Source organism: Aedes aegypti, chromosome 2 (assembly GCF_002204515.2).
Source record: "Aedes aegypti strain LVP_AGWG chromosome 2, AaegL5.0 Primary Assembly, whole genome shotgun sequence".
Taxonomy (NCBI): Eukaryota; Metazoa; Arthropoda; class Insecta; order Diptera; family Culicidae; genus Aedes; species Aedes aegypti.
Genome location: NC_035108.1, coordinates 429,269,201 through 429,290,582, shown reverse-complemented (window position 1 = coordinate 429,290,582; position 21,382 = coordinate 429,269,201). Strand labels below are relative to the sequence as shown.

Sequence of the window (21,382 nt, the reverse complement as noted above, 5' to 3'; positions counted from 1 at the left end):
TGCACCGAAACTCAATATTTTAAAGCAACCTGCAATTGCACATTGCACGGTGACGTCATCAGAAAATCACTCTCTTTCCCTCCTTCGGGAAATCTGAATACAACGGTGCCAGTACCTGTCAAAGTTGACAGGTACTGGCACCATTGTTTTCAAGTTTCGTTGAAGAGCGAAAGAGAGAGAATTTCGCCGTGAAATGCCTAATAAGCGCTCGCACCGGCAATTTTCAGCAGACCGTATATGCGCTTGATTTTACCATGTCTGTAGTTGGAATCAGATTGTTGTAAATTATGACTGTCAAATGTACCAATAATGCGGTAGGGTGTACCGTAAACATAGTAAATTGGTCTGAATTTCCATGGTAGTTTTATGAATGGGCGTAGTCAGCTAAAATAGTTATTTTTACCACAGAATTTTTTCCCGTGTATACAGGCCCATGACAACCATATATCGGTACACAGTGTTCTTCGTAGCCAGGATGTCCCGGGCGATAAGTGAATATCACCCACTGTCAGTTGTAAGAACTGTGAAAATAAAGACCATTGTTTTGTTTAATTGTTTGCTATGGTTTGATTATCAATTTTTAATATTGCTAAATCAGCTAATAATGTGCCGAAAAGTGGAAGCACATTCAACATTTCGATGGTTTTGGAAGGAGAGCAAACATTAAAAGGCATCCTGCAAGCCTCCAAGCAAGCAAGCAATTTTATTGCGACACTGGCTCGACTGTGGATCATCAACATCAAACAAAACTTCGCATTCTGATTGCACTCTCGATTCAAATTAACCGAAAATGAGTAAACACATGGAGATGTTGACTACGCTAAAAGTCGTCCCGTGCCATGGGCCTGATTATATATGATGCAAAACGGTATTCAATGCAAATGTATACATTTTCTTGTGAACTAATGTGTAATTATTGTTATTATAATAAATGAGTTATTACGTAAAATATTATGGTTCATTCGGGGTGATAGCGTTCAAGGTAATGGTTTTCGGGGTAATGGGGTAATGGAATATGCCAAATTTGGGTTCTTTCGAGTTTACCCAACTTTAAGTTGTTTTAACCCACTACGGAGACTTCAAAAGCTAACGATGGGTAGTTTTTTTTTGCACTAAGTTGTTTTTTTCGCTGTTTTAAACGAAAACTACCTAATGATAGCGATATGTGAATTAACCCAAATTTGGATTATCCCACGGAAGAGCCAAATTGCGTCAAAAGAAGTCAAAGTTAGGTTGATTTGTGACTCCGTGTAGAGGACACTGAATAGAACACATGTACAGAAGTACAACACAACAAGATTAATACTAGCTTGGATGAACTGTTGGGTGTGTATTTACACGATTGGCTTTGTATCAATTAGGTACGACAAGAAACGAAATTTTCATCGATTATGATTTTAGTTTAAATACGTTCATTGCAATACTGTTTTTTAGTTGTTCAACATGAAAACAACATAGTTTATTCATAGAGGAACAGTGAATGATTCAACCTTCACATATTCACTTTGAAAGTGCATGGACTTATCCACGGTCTTCTTTTATCCTCGACTTTCTTTTTCTTTGCTGCTCTAAATGCGGGCAATGTTTACATTAAATGACATCCGGACCAACATCCGGACAACGAATGTTCACCGGATGAACACGAAGTGGATGAATGCACAACGAAATCGTTCATTTTTTGTAAACACGGCCCGCAGTGTTTCGTTACAATTTGTTGATTTTGTTTTTACTATTTATGTCGAATGTCGGACATTTCAAGTTTCTTGTGTAAGAATAGTAGAAATATCACAGTAGTGATAGTGATAGGGGCCAGTACTGCTGTGATTGTTTCTCTTCGCTACCAATGATAAGAGATGGCTAGAAAAATGAGCTAACGCGAGATATGGAGTGAATGACGGAATGTGGGAAAATTGGGAAAGAACAACTAGGGTTGTTCTCTAATTCCACGCTGTCCTTTCGGACCTCTTGTATTCTTGTTCTTGTTTTCGTTTCGGACCTTCAGATCCGCCGTCTAGCACACGGTTCAGCTCGAGGAGCCGTTAGGCTTCCGGGCCTAAAAGTTAAGGAGCCTGTCCTCCACATAGGACCTATATTTTGGCCTGTCAACCCTAATCGCCAAGGAGATTCCCCTCTCGGCCGTCCAAGGTGGCCATGCCACGGCCGGACGATTGCGCTGAAGAGAGAAGACGTCTGCTCACCTAGTCCAGCAGCGCCCGCTGGCCTGTCAACGGACCGAATAACCCGTCCGCACATTCTCCTGCTTCGTCATTCCTGCCGCACAGCAGGATTGAGTCGCTGTGTCGGCCATTCGTCTTCCACCAACCAACGTGTCATCGACACCCCTCGGTGTCGATAACACCTCATCAGCAGCTACCTTGCGGAAGACTGTCTCTGCAACAGCGGTTGACAGATCGAACTGATATGGACCAATGCATGAGTTCACTATTTGACGTTTGAGCGGAGCCGTGTTATTTATGTGGCCATGGAAACCAGTGAATTCGGCACCGCTCAAACGTCAAACTAGTAAACTCGTGCATTGGTCCATAGTGGTGAACTGTCAGGGGAATGAAAAGGCAAAATAATTATACAGCGTGCGCATTAGTAAGAAGTAATTTTGCTTATATATTTCCATAAAAACCTCAACAACTATAGCCTATATTTATAAATTTATTGATCTCGAGTGAACTAAGGTAGTATAGACTCCTATGATCTAAAATTCGACTTATAATTAAACATTTATTCAACTTAGAAACTATATAACGCAAAAGTAACCTAATAGTATGGAGGAGAAAAAAGTTCATAAGTACGTTTGATTAATATTAGGTGAGAAATTGATATATGCTTTCTAAATATTTTTTTTTTCTTATTCATCAATCGTAAATACCTAGGACTCTTGTTAAAGCCACCGTTCAGCAGGCTAGGTCAAACGAAGCTGAGAAAAAGACACTAAGTGCACTAAACGTAAGAAATTATACACTCTAAGACTTAACCTAAAACAAGCCCTAAGATCTAATTTACATGCAAACAGGAATTTAAAACGGCCCTGAATTTCGGACGAATAAAGGTCGTTAAGGATTTGGAACGCATCCATCGTCTTATTCTTGTTACAGCGGCACGCAAGTAACACAAAGGCAATGTTATGTACCGGTACAACCAGGTCCGTCCCACTCGGGCTCAGATTGGGTACCACTTCTAGTACTGCATATGGTCCCTCGGTAGTACAAAAGGTACCCAAGTTTGACAGATCGCAGTACACTTTTCACGGCATTCTAGAGTTCCTTTTGAGCCATAAAATTTTGGGCAACTGCAAGGGACATGGAGGTCTTTAATTTGTCTTTGGTACAACAGCTAGATTAGACAACACTTAACAAATTTACACTTAATTGAAAATCACAGAACAACACGCAGTCTCCACAATTAGGATTTTATAATAAAAGCATAAGTTCAAGGGCATTTTTCGGCTATTCAGTCTAGAGAACCTTTGCGTTGATTATTTTAGAATCTTCGCCAACGTTTCGATCCTTGTTGGGACCTTCTTCAGGGCTCGATTTAAAACAACAAGGTTAACAAGTTTTTTATAAACATGAAAACGTCGGGTCTTGAAAGGATCAATTCTGTTCCACTCGTAAACCTGTTCATTTAATACCGTTTGGCTGGTAGTAGGCTTATCACCGAGCGCCATACCCAAATCCCAGCGTAGAAATAACAGTTTAAACCCCCAAAACTAAAACTCTACCGAATAGAAAAATCCAGCCAAACGGTATTAAATGAACAGGTTTACGAGTGGAACAGAATTGACCCTTTCAAGACCCGACGTTTTCATGTTTATCAAATACTTGTTTAACTTGTTGTTTTAAATCGAGCCCTGAAGAAGGTCTCAACAAGGACCGAAACGTTGGCAAAGATTCTAAAATAATCAACGCAAAGGTTCTCTAGACTGAATAGTCGAAAAATGCCCTTGAACAATATAACCAGTCGAACCAACTACGTCATCTAAAAGCATAAGAAAAGTGAAAGTTCCGTGTTAGGTTTTTGTATTCGCGAAAAGCCCTTGATTACCCAGTAGCTAGCCGACCATGGAATTGGCCGAGAGTCTCTTGTGTCCTGAGTTGGCCTGGCACTGTAGCATTTTAACGGTAACTTCAGAGGGGGAGTAGGCACAAACGTTACGACTAATACAAAAATTTGAAATTAGTCATACAAAAAGCGTTGGGGGAGGGGGTCAAAAAATTTCAATTCTAGCGTTACGTAATATATGGACGCTGCCTTCCCAACACGAACGTCATACACTTGAACGTGATAACCGCTGTAAAGAGCCACGAGAACTTCCCTTGGTTCGGGTCGGGTTTGAGATTGAAAGTTTGAAATTTTTCGTGTTTGTATACGGGTCGGATTTACACAGGAACCAACTTTTTTATTCTGCAAATAAAGAATAATAATCAGTACACAGTTCGGGAAGCCTCTCTTCTACGCCTACGACAGCTAGTATTTACAGCATTTTAGCAAAAACTTATGGCAGAGAGGCTGGCTTTTGATCGTCTTCAGTGTCGTGTAATAGACTCGACTCTAGTACACGACACTGAAGACGGCCTTACAGTTGAGGTCGAAATACACGTATCTGTCAAAGGATACAAACTCTTGTGGAATTAAATGGTTTAGTACTAAATTCGGTTTTTATCTACATATAGGTATTCCACCAAACAGCTCGAAGATTTATTATTATTAAAACCAGTTACTTTGTTCATCTCTTTCAGTATCCGTTATTGATTTTTTATGTAATAACATCAAATATAACATAAAACCAACTTGAATATGAAAATTTGAAAATGACCCACTGAGGCGAATGATCAACATACATATAGAACAAGTTTTCAAAGAAAAAATGTCCTTTCTACTCAATTAGAATCCCCTAATTCCAAAAATAACGTCAAAACTTTTTTAACTCGTGTATTTGAATATTAACATTAACTGTAAAATAAAACTTTGAAAACCAGTATAATGCGTTTAAATATTTAGACAATTTCATTTAAAATGAGCACGTTTCCCGAGGATAATCGGTTTTATAATATAAAAACTATGCTTGTTATTGCTGCATGACTTCAAAAATGAGGTCATTAGTTCACACTTCGGCTTGCAAAGCTAATCGTGCACACAAAGTTCTCACATAAGCATACCACCATCAGACTTTTCAGCAATGCTTAGAAGACACCTAAAAAGTTTGTGAATTTTCCTGTGAAACACTAACCTTATTTAAAATCAGCATTAGGCATCTATAACTTAGAAGAAATGGAATGTATTCGAATTTTTGAAAATCAAATTTCTCAATTGGATCCTGGCTCTAAGCCCTTTTGGAAATTATCTAAAATCTTGAAAAAACCTCAGAAGCCAATACCGGCATTGAAAGAGGAAAACAAGTTATTGCTAACTAATTGCGAAAAAGCTCAAAAACTTGCTATGCAGTTTGAAAGTGCGCACAATTTTAATTTAGGACTTACTAGTCCAATTGAAAATTAAGTTACTCAGGAATTCGAAAATATTCTCAATCAAGAGAACGTTTTCGAAAATGCCTGGGAGACTGATTTGGAAGAAGTGAGAACTATTATTAAAAAAATCAAAAATATAAAAGCTCCTGGCGATGATGGAATTTTCTACATCCTCATCAAGAAACTTCCAGAAAGTAGCTTATCATTTTTAGTTGATATATTCAACAAATGTTTTCAATTAGCATATTTTCCTGACAAATGGAAAAATGCTAAGGTTGTTCTAATTTTAAAACCAGACAAAAATCCTGCAGAAGCTTCTAGCTATCGTCCAATCAGTTTACTTTCCTCCATCAGTAAACTTTTTGAAAAGGTTATTTTGAACAGAATGATGGCCCACATCAACGAAAATTCAATTTTTGCCACTGAACAGTTCGGATTCCGCCATGGACATTCGACTACTCATCAACTATTACGTGTAACAAATTTGATCCGTTCCAACAAATCTGAAGGCTACTCTACTGGTCTTGCTCTTCTTGACATAGAAAAAGCATTCGACAGTGTTTGGCATGAAGGTTTGATCGTAAAATTAAAAAACTTTAATTTTCCAACATACATTGTTAGAATAATTCAAAGTTATCTGTCAAATCGTACACTTCAGGTTAATTATCAGAACTCCAGATCTGAAAGACTTCCTGTAAGAGCTGGTGTTCCCCAAGGCAGCATTTTGGGACCAATATTATACAATATTTTCACATCTGACTTACCTGAGTTACCTCAGGGATGTCAAACATCTTTGTTTGCGGATGACACAGGCCTCACCGCCAAAAGACGAAGCCTGCGTGTCATCTGTAGTCGATTGCAAAAAAGTTTGGATATTTTTTCTTCATACTTGCAAAAATGGAAGATTTCTCCAAATGCTTCCAAAACTCAACTAATAATATTCCCACATAAACCAAAAGCTCTTTATTTGAAACCTTCAAGTAGACATGTTGTCACGATGAGAGGGGTTCCAATAAATTGGTCAGATGAAGTTAAGTATCTAGGGCTCATGCTAGATAAGAATTTAACTTTCAAAAATCACATTGAGGGCATTCAAGCCAAATGTAATAAATATGTAAATGTCTCTATCCCCTTAATAATAGAAAATCAAAACTTTGTCTTAAGAACAAGCTTTTGATATTCAAACAAATTTTCAGGCCAGCCATGTTGTATGCTGTACCAATATGGACTAGCTGTTGTAATACCAGGAAGAAAGCTCTGCAGAGAATTCAAAATAAAATTTTGAAAATGATTCTGAGGCTTCCTCCCTGGTATAGTACCAATGAGTTACATAGAATATCCAATGTTGAAACATTAGAACAAATGTCAAATAAAATAATTAATAATTTCAGGCAAAAATCGTTGCAATCTTCTATTGCCACGATAAATGCGTTATATGTTTAGGTTAAGTTAGGTTAAGTATATTCAAAACATTTTTTTTCTCTTATAAGCAGGTGAAATCAACTCACCTGTAAAAATTCTGAACTGCTACGGCAAATGAAATGTAATATGTTGTTAACCAATGTTAATAAAATCTTAGATTTGTTTTACCAAATTAGGATAGTGTTGTCTAATAACACAGAACACCTAGATATAAGAAATAATAAATGTAATGTTTGGAATGATACTAATAAAGAAATTAAAAAAAGGAATGTCTTCGAAGCATGTTTTGAGTTAAACGTCTATTATAAAACGTTGGTGTATAAATTTACTAATAATTTCGCGAATATTACCTATACTGGTTGATTATTTATATTGTATTTGTGCCCAGTGACAATATAAGCATTAAAGCAGTTCATAATTCTTCAAAACAACTTGTAAAGCATGTAGATTCTTAAATCAGTTCTCAAAGAATTTCCCAAACAAACCCAACCGTTCGTTCACCGGCAGATGTGAAGGTCAAGGAGCGTTTTAAGATAACGCTGAAAAGTCGTTGTACACCCGATAACTGATAATGCATTGAATTAGTTTCGTACATTGAATTGCGCTCAAGACCACGATCCCTCGTTACCCATTCAAATTTTCAATTTTGCATAATTTGCTAGCTGCTCCTAGTGTAAAGCAAACACTATAAAATGGGCGAACGGTTCATCACTGAGTATTAATTGCTTTCTGTTCGTCGAGCCTGCTCTATCCTGTCTATCAATAACGTGTGGAAAAGTTGTTGAGATTTCATCTAAACGATTCAAAATGCCGTCGCGTAGTATCCAATCGGTTGGTTCCGATGAGAGTGTCGTGATAACCGGAGTGTCCGGTCGTTTCCCGCGTGCGAACAATGTTGGCGAGTTTGCTCGCAGTTTGTACGGAAAGGAGGACCTCGTGGATGACCTGGAGACCCGTTGGCAACACACGATGCAGGACGTTCCACGGCGTACCGGGAAGATCGGAAACATGGAGAAGTTTGACGCAGACTTCTTCGGAGTCAGTCGGATCGAGCGGGACACGATGGATCCACAGGTGCGCATGACGATCGAGCATGTCTACGAGGCTGTGCTTGACGCTGGATTGAATCCATTGACCCTGCGAGGTTCGCGGACCGGGGTATTCAGTGGAGTGTGTTTCTCAGAAACTGAAGTGTGCATGTACTACAGAGCGTGTCCTCCCAAGGGGCTTGGTTTGTTGGGGTAAAATGATAAATTCGTGATGCGAATATGAGTGGATTCTAATGTTGTTTTTTGTTTGAAGGTGTGCCAAATCGCAGATTCCCAATCGTGTTTCTTACTTGCTAGATCTAAGGGGACCTAGCTATGTGCTGGACACTGCTTGTAGTAGCTCAATGTACGCCTTGGATGTTGCGTACCGAAGTATGATGAACGGCGAATGCGATGCGGCAATTGTAACGGGGGCTAATCTAACACTGCATCCCTTCATTACGTACCAGTTTGCAATGTTGGGAGTCTTGGCAAAGGATGGATATTGTCGGCCTTTCGACAAAGACGCAACGGGATACACGCGTTCAGAAGCCGTCTGTGCTGTATTTCTACAGAAAGCAAAAGATGCGAAGCGTGTTTATGGTCACATAATTCATTCAAAGACCAATTGTGACGGATTCAAACCGGAAGGAATAACTTATCCTTCAGGATCAGTTCAACAACAGTTGCTAACTGAGTTCTACAACGAGGTAGGAATAAGTCCTACAGAGGTCGACTATGTAGAAGCACATAGCACTGGAACGTTTGTAGGAGATCCAGAAGAATGTGACGCTATAGATAAAGTGTATTGCACTGAACGAACCGATCCCCTGCTTGTGGGGTCTGTAAAATCCAGTATTGGCCATACGGAAGCTTCAGCAGGAGTATGCTCCATCACAAAATGCATTATCGCCATGGAGAATGGCCTTATTCCTCCAAACATCAATTATACTGATTACAGGCCTACCATTCCGTCTTTGGTTGAAGGTCGTTTGAAGGTTGTTACAGATGCAATGCCACTTTCGGGCCCATTGGTTGGTATCAACTCGTTTGGATTCGGAGGAGCAAATGCTCATGCTTTGTTATGTCGCAATTTGAAAGAGAAAGTTAAGAATGGCGTTCCAGACGATGATCTTCCAAGGTTGGTCACATGGTCAGGAAGAACCAGAGAATCTATTGAAACTATGCTTTACGACATTGGCCAGCGTCCGTTGGATGTTGAATTCATTGCTCTTCTGTTTAACATTCAGCAGCAGCCTACTCCTGGTCATCGGTATCGAGGATTTGGTATTTATCAGAAGAATGGAGATCGTCCAGCTGTACTACAAACATCATCCATCGATCGAGTGAAGCTTGATGCCATTCCTGTGGTTGCTGTTTTCGGAGGAATTAACATCAACTGGAGAAAAGAATTAGATGCTCTGCGGCAATTCTCTGTAGTAGAAGATACATTTGTTAAATGCAGCGGAATTCTACGATCGCTGAAGTTCGATTTGCACAAAAGATCGTCAGGAAGAGAAAGCATATTGTACAATATGGTTGGATCGACCATTCTTCAGTTGTCTATCGTTGATTTGCTGAGCTCGATTGGAGTGAAGTTTGACTTCTATGGAGGACATTCCATTGGCCAATTCACTTGTGCATACATTGACCACAATTTGAACCTAGAACAAGTTCTTCGTTTAGCTTTCTGGCATGGATTAGTGTTTTCTGACTGTCATGCGGTATGTGATCGTACTGCGTTCGTACAAATCAATTCACAGCTGAAACAGCTTCCTTTGGAGAATCTTATCAAGGATAGTGCAACCAACTTTGGTATTTTGAACGCAAATGAGAAAGTAATGGTGGAACAGATTCGTCAACTGAAGTCGTCCGGTTTGATTGCTGAAGAGTTATCGTTTTTGGATGTGCATGCAGATTCAACGAAAAGTTCATCGCTTGCAAATAAACTACGACAAACCGTGAATACCGTTTTGAGCAGAACCATTTTGCCCAGTGATAAATGGATTACTTCAGCATTGCCTCAGACGTCTTCTATATTCCATTCACCGAAACTGCACGATGTTACATCTATAGTTAATTTGATTGAGAATATTCCGCATCATTCACATATCGTAGAGTTTGGCAGCTCACAATCGTGTGAGAATGTGCTTCGGTTTTTAAATCATAACTCGAGTTACATTCCATCTGGATCTACCGCATCGGATACGATCAGTCAATTGTTGTGTCAAATAGGACAGTAAGTGTTTCGAAACGTATAACTGCTAACATATAATAGACATATAAATATTATTTTTTTACAGTTTATACATGACGTCTCAGAACTTGAATATCGCCAAACTCTATCCGGAGGTTCAATTTCCAGTGTCTCGGGGAACTCCGATGATTTCGCCGTTGATCCGTTGGGACCACCGAGAAGATGCTTTTGTAGTTAAATATACTTGGGAAGAGAGTACAAAGTCCAACATGTTGCGATTCAAGATTAACCTTTCTGGTCAAGAATACAAGCATATTGTTGGTCATTGCATCGATGGTCGGATACTGTTTCCCGCTACTGGATATTTACAACTGGTTTGGGACTTATTATCCTATCTTAATAACAGAGATCTTGTTGACTATCCAATAACTTTTGAAGACATTCGATATCTGAGAGCCACTACTTTAACCATCGGACAAACAGTTGAATTTCTAATTACTATTCAAGAGGTTTCTGGTCGATTTGAGGTATTCATACTGAATATAACTATAACTCATATGATTAACCAAATAAATATTTCTAGATCTATGAAGGAGATTCAGTTGTTGTGACCGGGATTGCAAAAATGCTGGAAAGCGAAAACTTAACTGATATTCAAGAATCCTCAAATCCAGCAGTAACATTGAAATCGAGAGACTTCTATAAAGAGCTACGTTTACGAGGATACCATTACACAGGTCTATTTAAATCGGTGTTGGAAGCAAAATCTGACGGAACCATGGCTAAGGTCCAATGGAAAGGTAATTGGATGGCTTTTCTTGATTGCCTGCTACAAACTGCAATAATTGCGATTGATACCAGATCGTTGATGGTTCCTACGGCAATCGAAAAGCTTTCAATTGCACCGAAAGCCCATTTGGCAATGATGGAACGTGAGGGAGAAGATTGTGAGTTCTTCACGATGAGAAGCTGTCCAAAAACTAACGTTTCGGTTTGTGGCGGTATTATGCTTTGCAACCCTCGGGCCAGCAGCGTAGGACGTAGAAACCCTCCAGGTATTCCAGTTCTAGAGACTTATCAATTTGTTCCGTATCACGCCGATGATCAGGTTCCGACTCTGGAAGCAATTAGAATGTGCGTTCAGCTTGCGCTAGAAAATGTCCCTACTCTATCAATAAATGTGACAGAAATCCACAGTGAGAGGATTCCGGTTGTCGCACATTTGTTCGGAGAAGCAATAGCCGATCTTCCATTGGTTAAAGCCAATCTGACGGTTCTGGCTAAAACAGAAATTGAGTTGGAATACGTGACTGTCAAAGTGGAAAAGCTATCTGATCAATCAAATCAACTCTTTCTGATCACTGACAGCAATTGGAGTGAGCCGAATTTCCTACAAGACGCTGTTGGTCGTCTCGTAGATGGAGGATTCATCATTGTTCGTGAGAAGTTAACCTTCAAGTTAGATGACCTAGATGTACCAGAAGAACTGAACATGGTGGCCTCCTTTAGAGTCGATCAAGAAGAGACATTTATTTGTCTGCAACGCAAAATCAAGGGATTCAATGATACTCCAGCAGTTATCCAGGTTGATTCATCCGACTTCAGTTGGCTAGCTGTTTTGAAACAGGCTGTCAAAGTCCGACCTGTGATCCTATTCTCACAGAATGACTCAGTTTCCGGAGTTATCGGTTTGGTGAACTGTATTCGCAAAGAACCCAAAATGCAAACAGTACGATGCGTACTAATTGATGACCAAAATGCTCCGGAATTCTCTCTCAGTGATCCATTCTACAAGAACCAGTTAGAGCTCGGACTGGCAATTAACGTATTGCGAAACGGAGTGTGGGGTAGCTATCGCCATGCCTTAATATCGAAGAAACCAAAAACGGAACCTGTATCCAAGCATTGCTACGCAAACAGCCTGACAAAAGGTGATTTGTCTTCGATGATGTGGTTCACGGGAGCCTTCAACGAGTGGGATGTTGTACCAAATAAGGTAAAAGTGTCGTACTGCACTTTAAATTTCCGTGATGTGATGGTTGCTACTGGAAGATTGTCATCGGACGTGAGTTCATTCAGTCGACTGGAAGAAGAATGTGAGCTTGGTTATGAATATGCGGGAGTTACGGAAGACGGCAAGCGGGTGATAGGTGTATTGCCATTAGGGGCTCTATCTACGATGGTTAACGCGGATTCGACTCTTATTTGGGTTATACCGGATAGTTGGAATGCACAGGATGCTTGCACAATTCCAATTGTATATACCACGGTTTTGGCAGCATTTAAACTAAACGCTAATGTGAAGAAAGGGCAGTCGGTATTAATCCATGCAGGAAGCGGAGGTGTTGGGTTAGCTGCAATCAACCTTGCGCTTGCATATGGAATGGAGGTATTCACAACTGTTGGATCCGATGAGAAGGTCAATTACCTGTTGAACGAGTTTCCTTCTCTAAAACGAGAAAACATAGGAAATTCGAGAGATTTATCATTTGAACAAATGATCAAATTAAGAACCAATGGAAGAGGAGTGGACTACGTGTTGAACTCGTTAGCTGACGAGAAACTGCAGGCGTCTGTGAGATGCTTGGCGAAAGGCGGACATTTTCTAGAAATCGGAAAATATGATATGGCAAGAGATTCGCAACTATCATTGGAGCTCTTTAAAAAGGGAATATCATTCACAAGTGTGATGTTGGATTCGGCAATCAGAGATAATTATACTCTAAAATTGGTGAGTTTATAATACAATGTATTTCGTGTCATTCACTTTTTTCTCTTATGTTTAACTTATGTTACAGAGCTTACATAAATTATTGGATGAAGCAATCAAGTCTGGTATAGTGAAACCACTGAAAACCAACGTTTTCGATGCTGCTGATTTGGAGAAGGCAATGAGATTTTTGGCGAGTGGAAAACATATGGGCAAAATAGTGATCAAACTGCGTGAACATGAGAATGACGCTGAAACACTTCCAATTACACATTTTCCACACGTCTTCTGTAATCCAGATCAAGTTTACGTAATCGTTGGCGGCTTAGGTGGTTTTGGTCTGGAATTGGCGGATTGGCTTGTCCTTCGTGGGTGCAGGAAGCTGGTACTCAGCTCTAGTCGAGGTATCACCAAGCCATATCAGGAATACAGAATTAAGTATGTTGCATGTAATATCGCATCTTTTCGGTTTACTAATTGAAACATCTTTTCAGAATATGGAATAGTTATGGCGTTCATACTCATATCTGTACTGCCGATGTTACCACAATGGACGGTTGTCGTGTCCTCTTGAAAGAAGCTTCTCGGTTCGGTTCTGTAACGGCTATCTACAACTTAGCAGTGCAGCTTCGAGATGCCATATTGGAGAATCAGACTGTGGACAAGTTCGTGGAGTGTATGGCACCTAAGGCTACTGCAACTGAATACCTTGACAAGGTCAGTCGTGAGATGTGTCCTCATCTGAAGCACTTCATAGTGTTCTCCAGTGTTTCCTGTGGTCGCGGTAACGCAGGACAGAGCAACTATGGTATGGCAAACTCTGTGATGGAGCGTATAATTGAACGGAGAAACGCGGACGGCCTTCCCGGAAAGGCGATTCAATGGGGAGCTATCGGTGAGGTTGGACTTGTAGCAGATATGGCAGAAGATAAGATCGATTTGGAAATCGGAGGAACGTTGCAACAGCGCATATCATCATGTCTTCATGAGATGGATTACTTGCTGACATGTGAAGCTCCTCTTGTGGCCAGTATGGTGGTTGCGGAAAAACGAACTGCAAGCGGATCAAAGAATGTCATCGAAGCTGTCATGAACATAATGAGTATAAGAGATCTGAAATCGGTGTCGATGGAGAGTACTTTGGCCGATATTGGAATGGACTCTTTGATGGCAGTAGAAATCAAACAGGTACTGGAAAGAGACTTCGACATGGTACTGTCCCCGCAAGATCTGAGAACATTATCCTTTGCTAAGTTGTTGAAAATGGATGAAGAGAAAAAGCAAGCTGCTAAAGATCAGGAGGAAAAGAAGAGTGAAGGATTTGTGATTGGAATGCAAATGTTGTTGAGAAATCTTGGCAACGAAGAAACGAGTGAATCGACGTTATTGCGTTTACCTTCCGCTGATCAAGAAGGCCGTTCACTTTTATTCATTCCAGGTGTTGAAGGCGTGGCCGGTAATGTTTGGAAAGCAATTGCTGCACAGATAAAGTCTCCTGTTTACATGCTACAGCTATCGAACACTTTAGATTGTGATAGCATCCCAGATATCATAGAACGCATCATAGATGAGATCTGTGAAACAATGTTCAATGGTTTTGAAGATATTACAATAGTTGCTTATTCATTTGGAGCTCTGATTGCAATCGAAATAGCTCGATATTTACAGGCAAAAGGTATACGTGGAGAACTTTTACTATTGGATGGTGCACCGAAGTACTTGAAGCAATGGTCACTGAAACAACTGAATAATAATCCATCGGATGGAGAAATACAGAAGCTCATATTACTTGTTTTGATCGCCATGGTGTTCCCAGATCAGCCACCGGAGAAAGCCATGGCTGTATTGGAGATTACGTCATTCGACGACCAAATTGAGAAACTCATCGAATTGGGAGCAGAGCAGAGCGAATATTCACCAGAGTACACAAGAAAGATGACGAAAGCCCTCTGCAGGAGAATCAAAATGGCGGCTCTGATGAACCTGGATGAAGATCAACCGTTGGACCTTCCGATAACGCTGGTTAGACCAACCGATGCCGTTTTCTCGGATATTGAGGATGACTACGGGCTGTCAAGTTATACCACAGGAGCTATAACACTACGAATGGTCGAAGGCAATCATGTATCTATGTTGGAAAATGCCGATCTAATAGGAATGATCAATAATTTCAGTTGTCAGAATAATCGTGCGGGTTAAATGCTAACTACCTTCTGAAGTTGTGTTTTTTATATCTGAAAATGTTGTGCTATACCGTAGGGCTTGGTAGAATAGTATCTCTCTGTAGCGTAAATGTTCCAATAGTGAAAATTCAAGAAGGACAATAAACGTGCTTGTGTTTTTGTAATAAAAACTAAAATTCTTTTTCTTCATGTGAAAAACAATTGGTAAATTGTCCTTGATGCATCTGTTGCTTTTCGGTGGAATCTTCCGCTACAGGAAATCTTCCACTTTTGTTTTAGGAGTAAGCACTTTCGATGATGAATTTGAAGGATTCCAATGTTGGTTTTCATTATTTCATGTATCAACACGTCAATCAGATTCACAGTATGTCACCATACTTAGACGAACATTTTGGAATGCCATATGGTCGGTGTTTAGTCAGACTGGACTAAGTGCTTTTAACTGGTTTCAGAAAAAAAAATGTACTTTAGCCATTCGGAAAAGTAAGTATTTTTGTCATCTAATCCGATCTGTCTGAATACCGACCATATGAGACTTACTATTCTTGGCGGCAATTGCGTGAGCCTTTTTCTTATTTCTGGAGTTATGTCCCAACCGGGACAGAACCTGTATTTCAGCTCAATGTTGTTGACCAGTGATGCGTATAATACATTTTTTATACTATTGTCGCATCGCTGTTACATTCACATGCAGGAGATTTCAAAACATTCATTTGTGACATTTGAGTTGCTACTGATACATTCTTACTGCAGCCATGAATGTATTACCTGACATGTTTAAGAGTAGCGTGTCGTTCTTTTCAGCCTCCCATGAACGTTATGCCAACGTGCATGACGGGAGTGCCAAATGAATGTAAAAACCAATCACGACGCAGCTGCGATCGTAACGACAACTCTTCACTCGTTTGCTTCTGATCTAAATCACCACTTCATCACAGCTCTGAACAGTCAAACGTCGCCTTCATGACGTTATCTTGCAGTATTTTATACATCATGCGTTTTCACTGCTGTGCTATGGAACAATGCACGAGTTCATTATTTGACGTTTTAGCGGTGCCGTGTTATTTATGTGACCATGGAAACGAGTGAATTCGGCACCGCTCTAACGTCAAATTAGTGAACTCGTGCATTGGCCCATGGACCAGTGCACGAGTTCACTATTTGAGTTTCAATGGTCACATAAATAACAGGGCACCGCTTAAACGTCAAAAATGAACTCGTACATAGGTTGATGGGAAGAGAGGCCGTTCATTGGAAGCAACAAAAAAGCGGCACAAACGGAGCACCATTTTAGGTTTGCTTCTATTCTGTTTATTCGTATAGGTTTCTGCTTCGTGCCGTTCGCGCACAAGGTGCTGTCTATAGACCACGTTGTCATCCAGGGGGGGGGGGTTCTGCGTGAGGTGGGGATAGTTTGTTTGACCAAAGATCATGATCGACATATTTTTTATATATGACAGATCACGAAAATAAAAAAAAAAAATACCTGTGGGTTATGGACAGCCCTCAAGCTAGTGCTGCTGGTTGATACAAGAATAAAAAGAAAAGCATATTTCAATCGGTGCACATTGTGAGTGGCACATCATGATAATACAGGTTGACGTCTACTACAGTAATTCATTACAACCGTGATACGTTTGTAGCTGACCAAAAAAAAGTCACAGTCGCGCGTGACTTTTATTTACAGTATCGCATGAAAGTTTTTGATGCATGAAAGTCATGGTAGTCAATGCGTGATTGTTACGCTCATTACAGTTTTTGATGATACATTTTAATTGACTGTAGTATCTAACATCGAACGAACCGAACGCTCGAAGGCGCCTCGATAAAACGACAAAAGCAGTCTGTTGAAATATGCTGGTACGATTAGACGCGTTGTGTTTTGGAAGTTGGAGAAGTAATATCAGCGGATAGGTCGGATAACGGATCTCGGAAAAAAATAAGCTTCACGACAACCTGATCTTTTGAAATTTAATGAAAATAAATTACAAATAATTTACAAAATGTTTTTGCTGTTATTAGTCTGATTGTCTTGCGCGAAGTTTGGCATAATGGATACTTCGCATACACACATGATGGAATGTTTTACCTTACCAGACGGAAGAAACAAGATTATAACAGAATGTGTTCCCCTGATATGATTTTTTTATATCACCAGTTGTTATAAAACATGTACCGTTAGTAGTTAAAATAACAAAAATTCTAACAAAATTTGCACCAAGCTAAACTAAAATATAACAAATCCTATTATTATTATAACAAAGTTATTACAGAATGTGTTGCGAAGATGTTACAAAATAACAAAATTATTGCAAACTATGTTTCACTTCACCCCTGGCTCCTCCCTATTTACGCCAATGCTGACGAGCCCCCAACCAAACCGTCTCTCAACTTATCGGAATCCTAGTGTGCTGCGCTAGACGGAGGCTCACGAAAATTCTCAAAGCACGCGCTAGGTGATGTGCTCTCGGGGAGATTCGTATCATGCGCTGCTTGGCGCTACGGATCGCTATCGGCATCCAAGTTGAGAAACAACTGCATAGTAACGAAGAGCCTCTACAACTATTTTCGCATCATTATGAAGGTGTCTAGACGGCCGGCATGATATGGTCGAAGACTCTCGATCCAAAAGTTACAATTTCGATCCTCCTTGAAAATTTTTGTAATCACTTCAATTATTACGCTGAATTTTAAACAGCATTAGTGACGGAGCGCATGAGACCGCAGTGAGACACATCTCGAGAAATATGAGGCGCACCATAATGTGCGCTATACCGGGTGCAAGTCGTTAGGCCGAATGCCGTTAGGCTGAAATAACATTTGATCATATACTACTATTTCAAATGGCTAACTCATTAATCAGTGTTTTTTTCCTTCTTTTAATCAAAAGCTGTTTTTTCTAGTTATATTTCACAGTGGTTATTGTGGGCTTTTAGGTAAAACAAACTATCCATTCGACCTGAAAACTCATCCAGCGGCTTTCCGGCGGCTTTCGACTTTACGGTTCATTAGAACTATCGTCAATTTTCGGCCTAACGACCCTTTCGGCCAAACGGCATTCGGCCTAAAGACATTCGGCCTAACGGCATTCGGCCTAACGGGATAGCACCGTTATTTGAGTTGGTGTTGTTAGCGTGGAACACATTAAAAAATCGGAGAAAAATTTCCCTGATATGATTACGCCACTTTACGTTGTTGTTCTTGAGTCTTATGTCGACCTCAAAATCATGGCTGCCTAGCACCGGGTTGGTAGTCCTGACCTGATAAGAACCAGGGTTGTTAAGGTGAAGATAAATCGAAGTCAAACCTCAAATTTTCAAGAGCACGGATCTGGACACATCCGTCTGAGTTGAAAACTTAATCGATTGGTCACTGGCTGGTGGTGACCAATCGATTAGGGTTTCAGCTCAAACGGATATTCGGTTCTCCAGATCCGTGCTCTTGAAAGTTTGAGGTTTGGCTTCGATTCATCTCCACCTTAACGTTAATCAACGATAAACGCCGTTGACGTTGATTGTGCTCTGGATTAACGTCAACGTCATTGTGTTAATTTTCATGGTTGTTAGCGTCAACGTTAACGCGTTTGCGTTGAATCAACGTCAACGATTACTGCTAACCAAAGCGTTGATCTTATGTTTCGTATAGGTTCTCCGAGAAAGTTTCGAAACATCAATAAACAACAAGTTTCTATGCTGATACCTCGTATGCTGGGAGGGAGAAACCGATACTAAATTTTTGTACGTCAAAGTGAGCCGAGATTCTGCTGTCACGAACTTGCCAGATTTTCGCACTTCCGGGACTGTGGAGTTCTACAATAGAGCTTAGTGACATTTGAATACACGAACATTTACATACCTTCATTATACTCAGTTTGTTTTTGTTTTCCTCAACGAAACTTACACACGCTTTGCATACTCGTCAAAATGCATATGGAAATATTACCCAATTTGTTTTTTTACCTACATTCTTGGTATTTTTTGAGACAGAGAGAGTGCATATTATTTTCTTCTGAGCTTCACAACCACATCTACTCTAGAGTGCCCAAACCATTGAGCGTAAGCGTGGGGTATTTAGAATAAGAAGAAGAAAAACCGGTGGGATGATGACCGTCCACAAGATTTGCTCACGGCATAAAAAATAACAAGGCTGGCTCTTCACTAGTGTAACATCAAGTTTGATTGTAAACATGTGACGTCACTCCTATCGTACCTTATACCTCAGACGAGACTGTCTTCTTTTTCTGCGATTGCTGAGTTTTTTCTTATTCCACTCAATGTTTACATCAATGTTGCGCAAGCCGTTCAAGCTCTCCCATAACCATCTCAGCAAAAAACTATTGCGTTTGCATCACACCGAAGCAAAAACGGCATCTTGAGTGAAAGTACATGCCAGCAAACGTAGCAGACATTATAAATAACTAGTCTTGTATTAAGATTTATCAGCATCTTCGAAAAAACTGCTCCTCTGACAGAGGTTTTTAATAATAGTTTATTTGGAATACAATTTTTTTCACTTTTTTCAGCCAATAAAACGACGGGCTGCATTTGCCGTTTCGTGACAGCGGAACCTGGGCTGCATATGACGTTGATATTTTTCCTCTTCGTGAGTCTCTCTCAGCCTTATACCATCAGGAACACTAGATCATTTTTTTTTCGCAAATTTGTTCGAGTTGGATAGGAATGACGTCGTCAAGTAACTGTCAGTTTTCGGAATATAACACCTTCTTAATATAGTACACCGTGGATTTGTCCATCTCCTGCATGTTACATGCAAGATGGTTATTCCGGAACTGGCTTTGCGGCCGAATATCTCAAGCCTTCGACCAGTTAGAAGGGTACCGTAATCCGGGGCAAATTGATCACTATTTTACAATTTTTTGTTGTGTTATCCTTCGGAATTCAAATATTGGCAAATAAAATTTGACAAAATCAGTACTCCATAATTCTATATCAGAACATGTGATCGAATTTTCATAAAATAATATTGACCATATTATAAAAATAGTTTTTATATAAAAAATGAAATGACACATTGGGGCGAAATTGATCAACGAAGATATAACGAAACAAGTTTAATAATACAAATTTTCCCCATCTACTAAATTTGGGTCTCCTGAATCTGAAAATGATGTCAAAACTCTTAAAATTCGAGTATTTGATCGTTTTAAACTTTGAAAATCTGCCTAATACGCCTAAATGTATGCAATTGCTCCTGAAATAAGCACATTATTTGGGAATAAATGATTTTATGAACAAAACAGTACATTTGCTATGCTGTATGATATCAAAAATAAGTTCAGCAGTTCAAATTTATACTTATACAACATTTGAAACACTCAAAGTTGACATGTAGGTATAGCACTAGTGGATTGTTTATCACGGACATTTCCAACCGGATTGATTACACCTTCAAAAAGTTTGAATATACTAAACAAAACTGACCCTAATAAAAATGAAATAGTGCAAAATCATCATTAGACATCTATGAACTAGAAAACATGGAACTTCTGTAATGCCTACAAGACCTTCAGAGTCCTTGGGAGGAAATGTTCTTTGATACCGAACTGATCAAATTCGCCCCAGTGATCATTTTGCCCCCGGTTTACGGTACTGTCTTTGGGAGAGTTGTACAGGACAGTGCTCGCTTTCTTTCAGAATATGTTATGGTAAAAATATTTACACTACGCAGCGGTAGTGTACAACACCACTTCCGATGGGATTTCTCGGAATCCGAACAAGAGAGAAATTTTATATCTTTTAAACACTTGCCCGGAGTGACCAGTGCATCCCTGAGGGACCCTTAAAAGTTCCAAATTCATTCACTATTTGGCGCCACTGCTGGTAAATATAAGGTGTCCCAGAAAGTATGAACACGACTTTGATAACGAGAATCACAATATTTTTTTAAACAAATAAATATTTTTATATTTTTGTATTTTCCTTTGAGGCATTTTAAATGCTGTGTGTGAAAATTTTGTTTGAATAATTAAACTTTTACATTAAAATTTTTGATCTTAGAAAATCAATTATCTAGCCAGCACTGACCCTACTTTTATGTTTTGTTAGAACTTAACTAGTAATGAATGACTTTTTCAAATTCCTCCGATGTGGTGAGTTCAAGTACATTGTTACTAAGACGTTTCACAAGAATTTTCGTAAAAAAATTATTTGGCTTTGCTAGGAAACATTCGACAAAATGGTAAAATTCGAAAAAATTGCTAGTTTTTCTTGCCTCATACGATAACTACACGAAATCATAGCTTTTCAGATATTTTCAATATAAAGAAAATTATTTCATTTACAATTCACTAATGTCAAATATCTATACTTTTAGATAGGCAACACATAATTTAGATTTTT

At 39.5% G+C, this 21,382-nt stretch overlaps 2 protein-coding genes across 2 annotated transcripts; both read left to right on the top strand.

The window, feature by feature from the left end:
- Positions 1-7,712: 7,712 nt before the first annotated feature.
- LOC110675236 (fatty acid synthase-like) lies at positions 7,713-10,182 on the top strand. The gene is made up of 2 exons (XM_021839685.1): positions 7,713-8,146; positions 8,208-10,182. The coding sequence occupies exons 1-2, from the start codon at positions 7,713-7,715 to the stop codon at positions 10,174-10,176; spliced, it is 2,403 nt and encodes an 800-aa protein (XP_021695377.1). The 3' UTR covers positions 10,177-10,182.
- A 524-nt stretch (positions 10,183-10,706) lies between these two features.
- Positions 10,707-15,182, top strand: LOC5573930 (fatty acid synthase). The gene is made up of 3 exons (XM_021847677.1): positions 10,707-12,861; positions 12,929-13,278; positions 13,335-15,182. The coding sequence occupies exons 1-3, from the start codon at positions 10,756-10,758 to the stop codon at positions 15,037-15,039; spliced, it is 4,161 nt and encodes a 1,386-aa protein (XP_021703369.1). The 5' UTR covers positions 10,707-10,755; the 3' UTR covers positions 15,040-15,182.
- The last annotated feature ends 6,200 nt before the right edge of the window (positions 15,183-21,382 follow it).

What these genes read in the sequence shown, in the direction of transcription:
- LOC110675236 (XM_021839685.1), top strand. Translation starts at nt 7,713, where the DNA reads ATGCCGTCGCGTAGTATCCAATCGGTTGGTTCCGATGAGAGTGTCGTG. An exon ending in AAGGGGCTTGGTTTGTTGGG is followed by an intron (nt 8,147 to 8,207) that starts GTAAAATGATAA and finishes TTTTGTTTGAAG; the next exon opens with GTGTGCCAAATCGCAGATTC.
- LOC5573930 (XM_021847677.1), top strand. Translation starts at nt 10,756, where the DNA reads ATGCTGGAAAGCGAAAACTTAACTGATATTCAAGAATCCTCAAATCCA. An exon ending in ATAATTATACTCTAAAATTG is followed by an intron (nt 12,862 to 12,928) that starts GTGAGTTTATAA and finishes CTTATGTTACAG; the next exon opens with AGCTTACATAAATTATTGGA. An exon ending in TATCAGGAATACAGAATTAA is followed by an intron (nt 13,279 to 13,334) that starts GTATGTTGCATG and finishes ACATCTTTTCAG; the next exon opens with AATATGGAATAGTTATGGCG.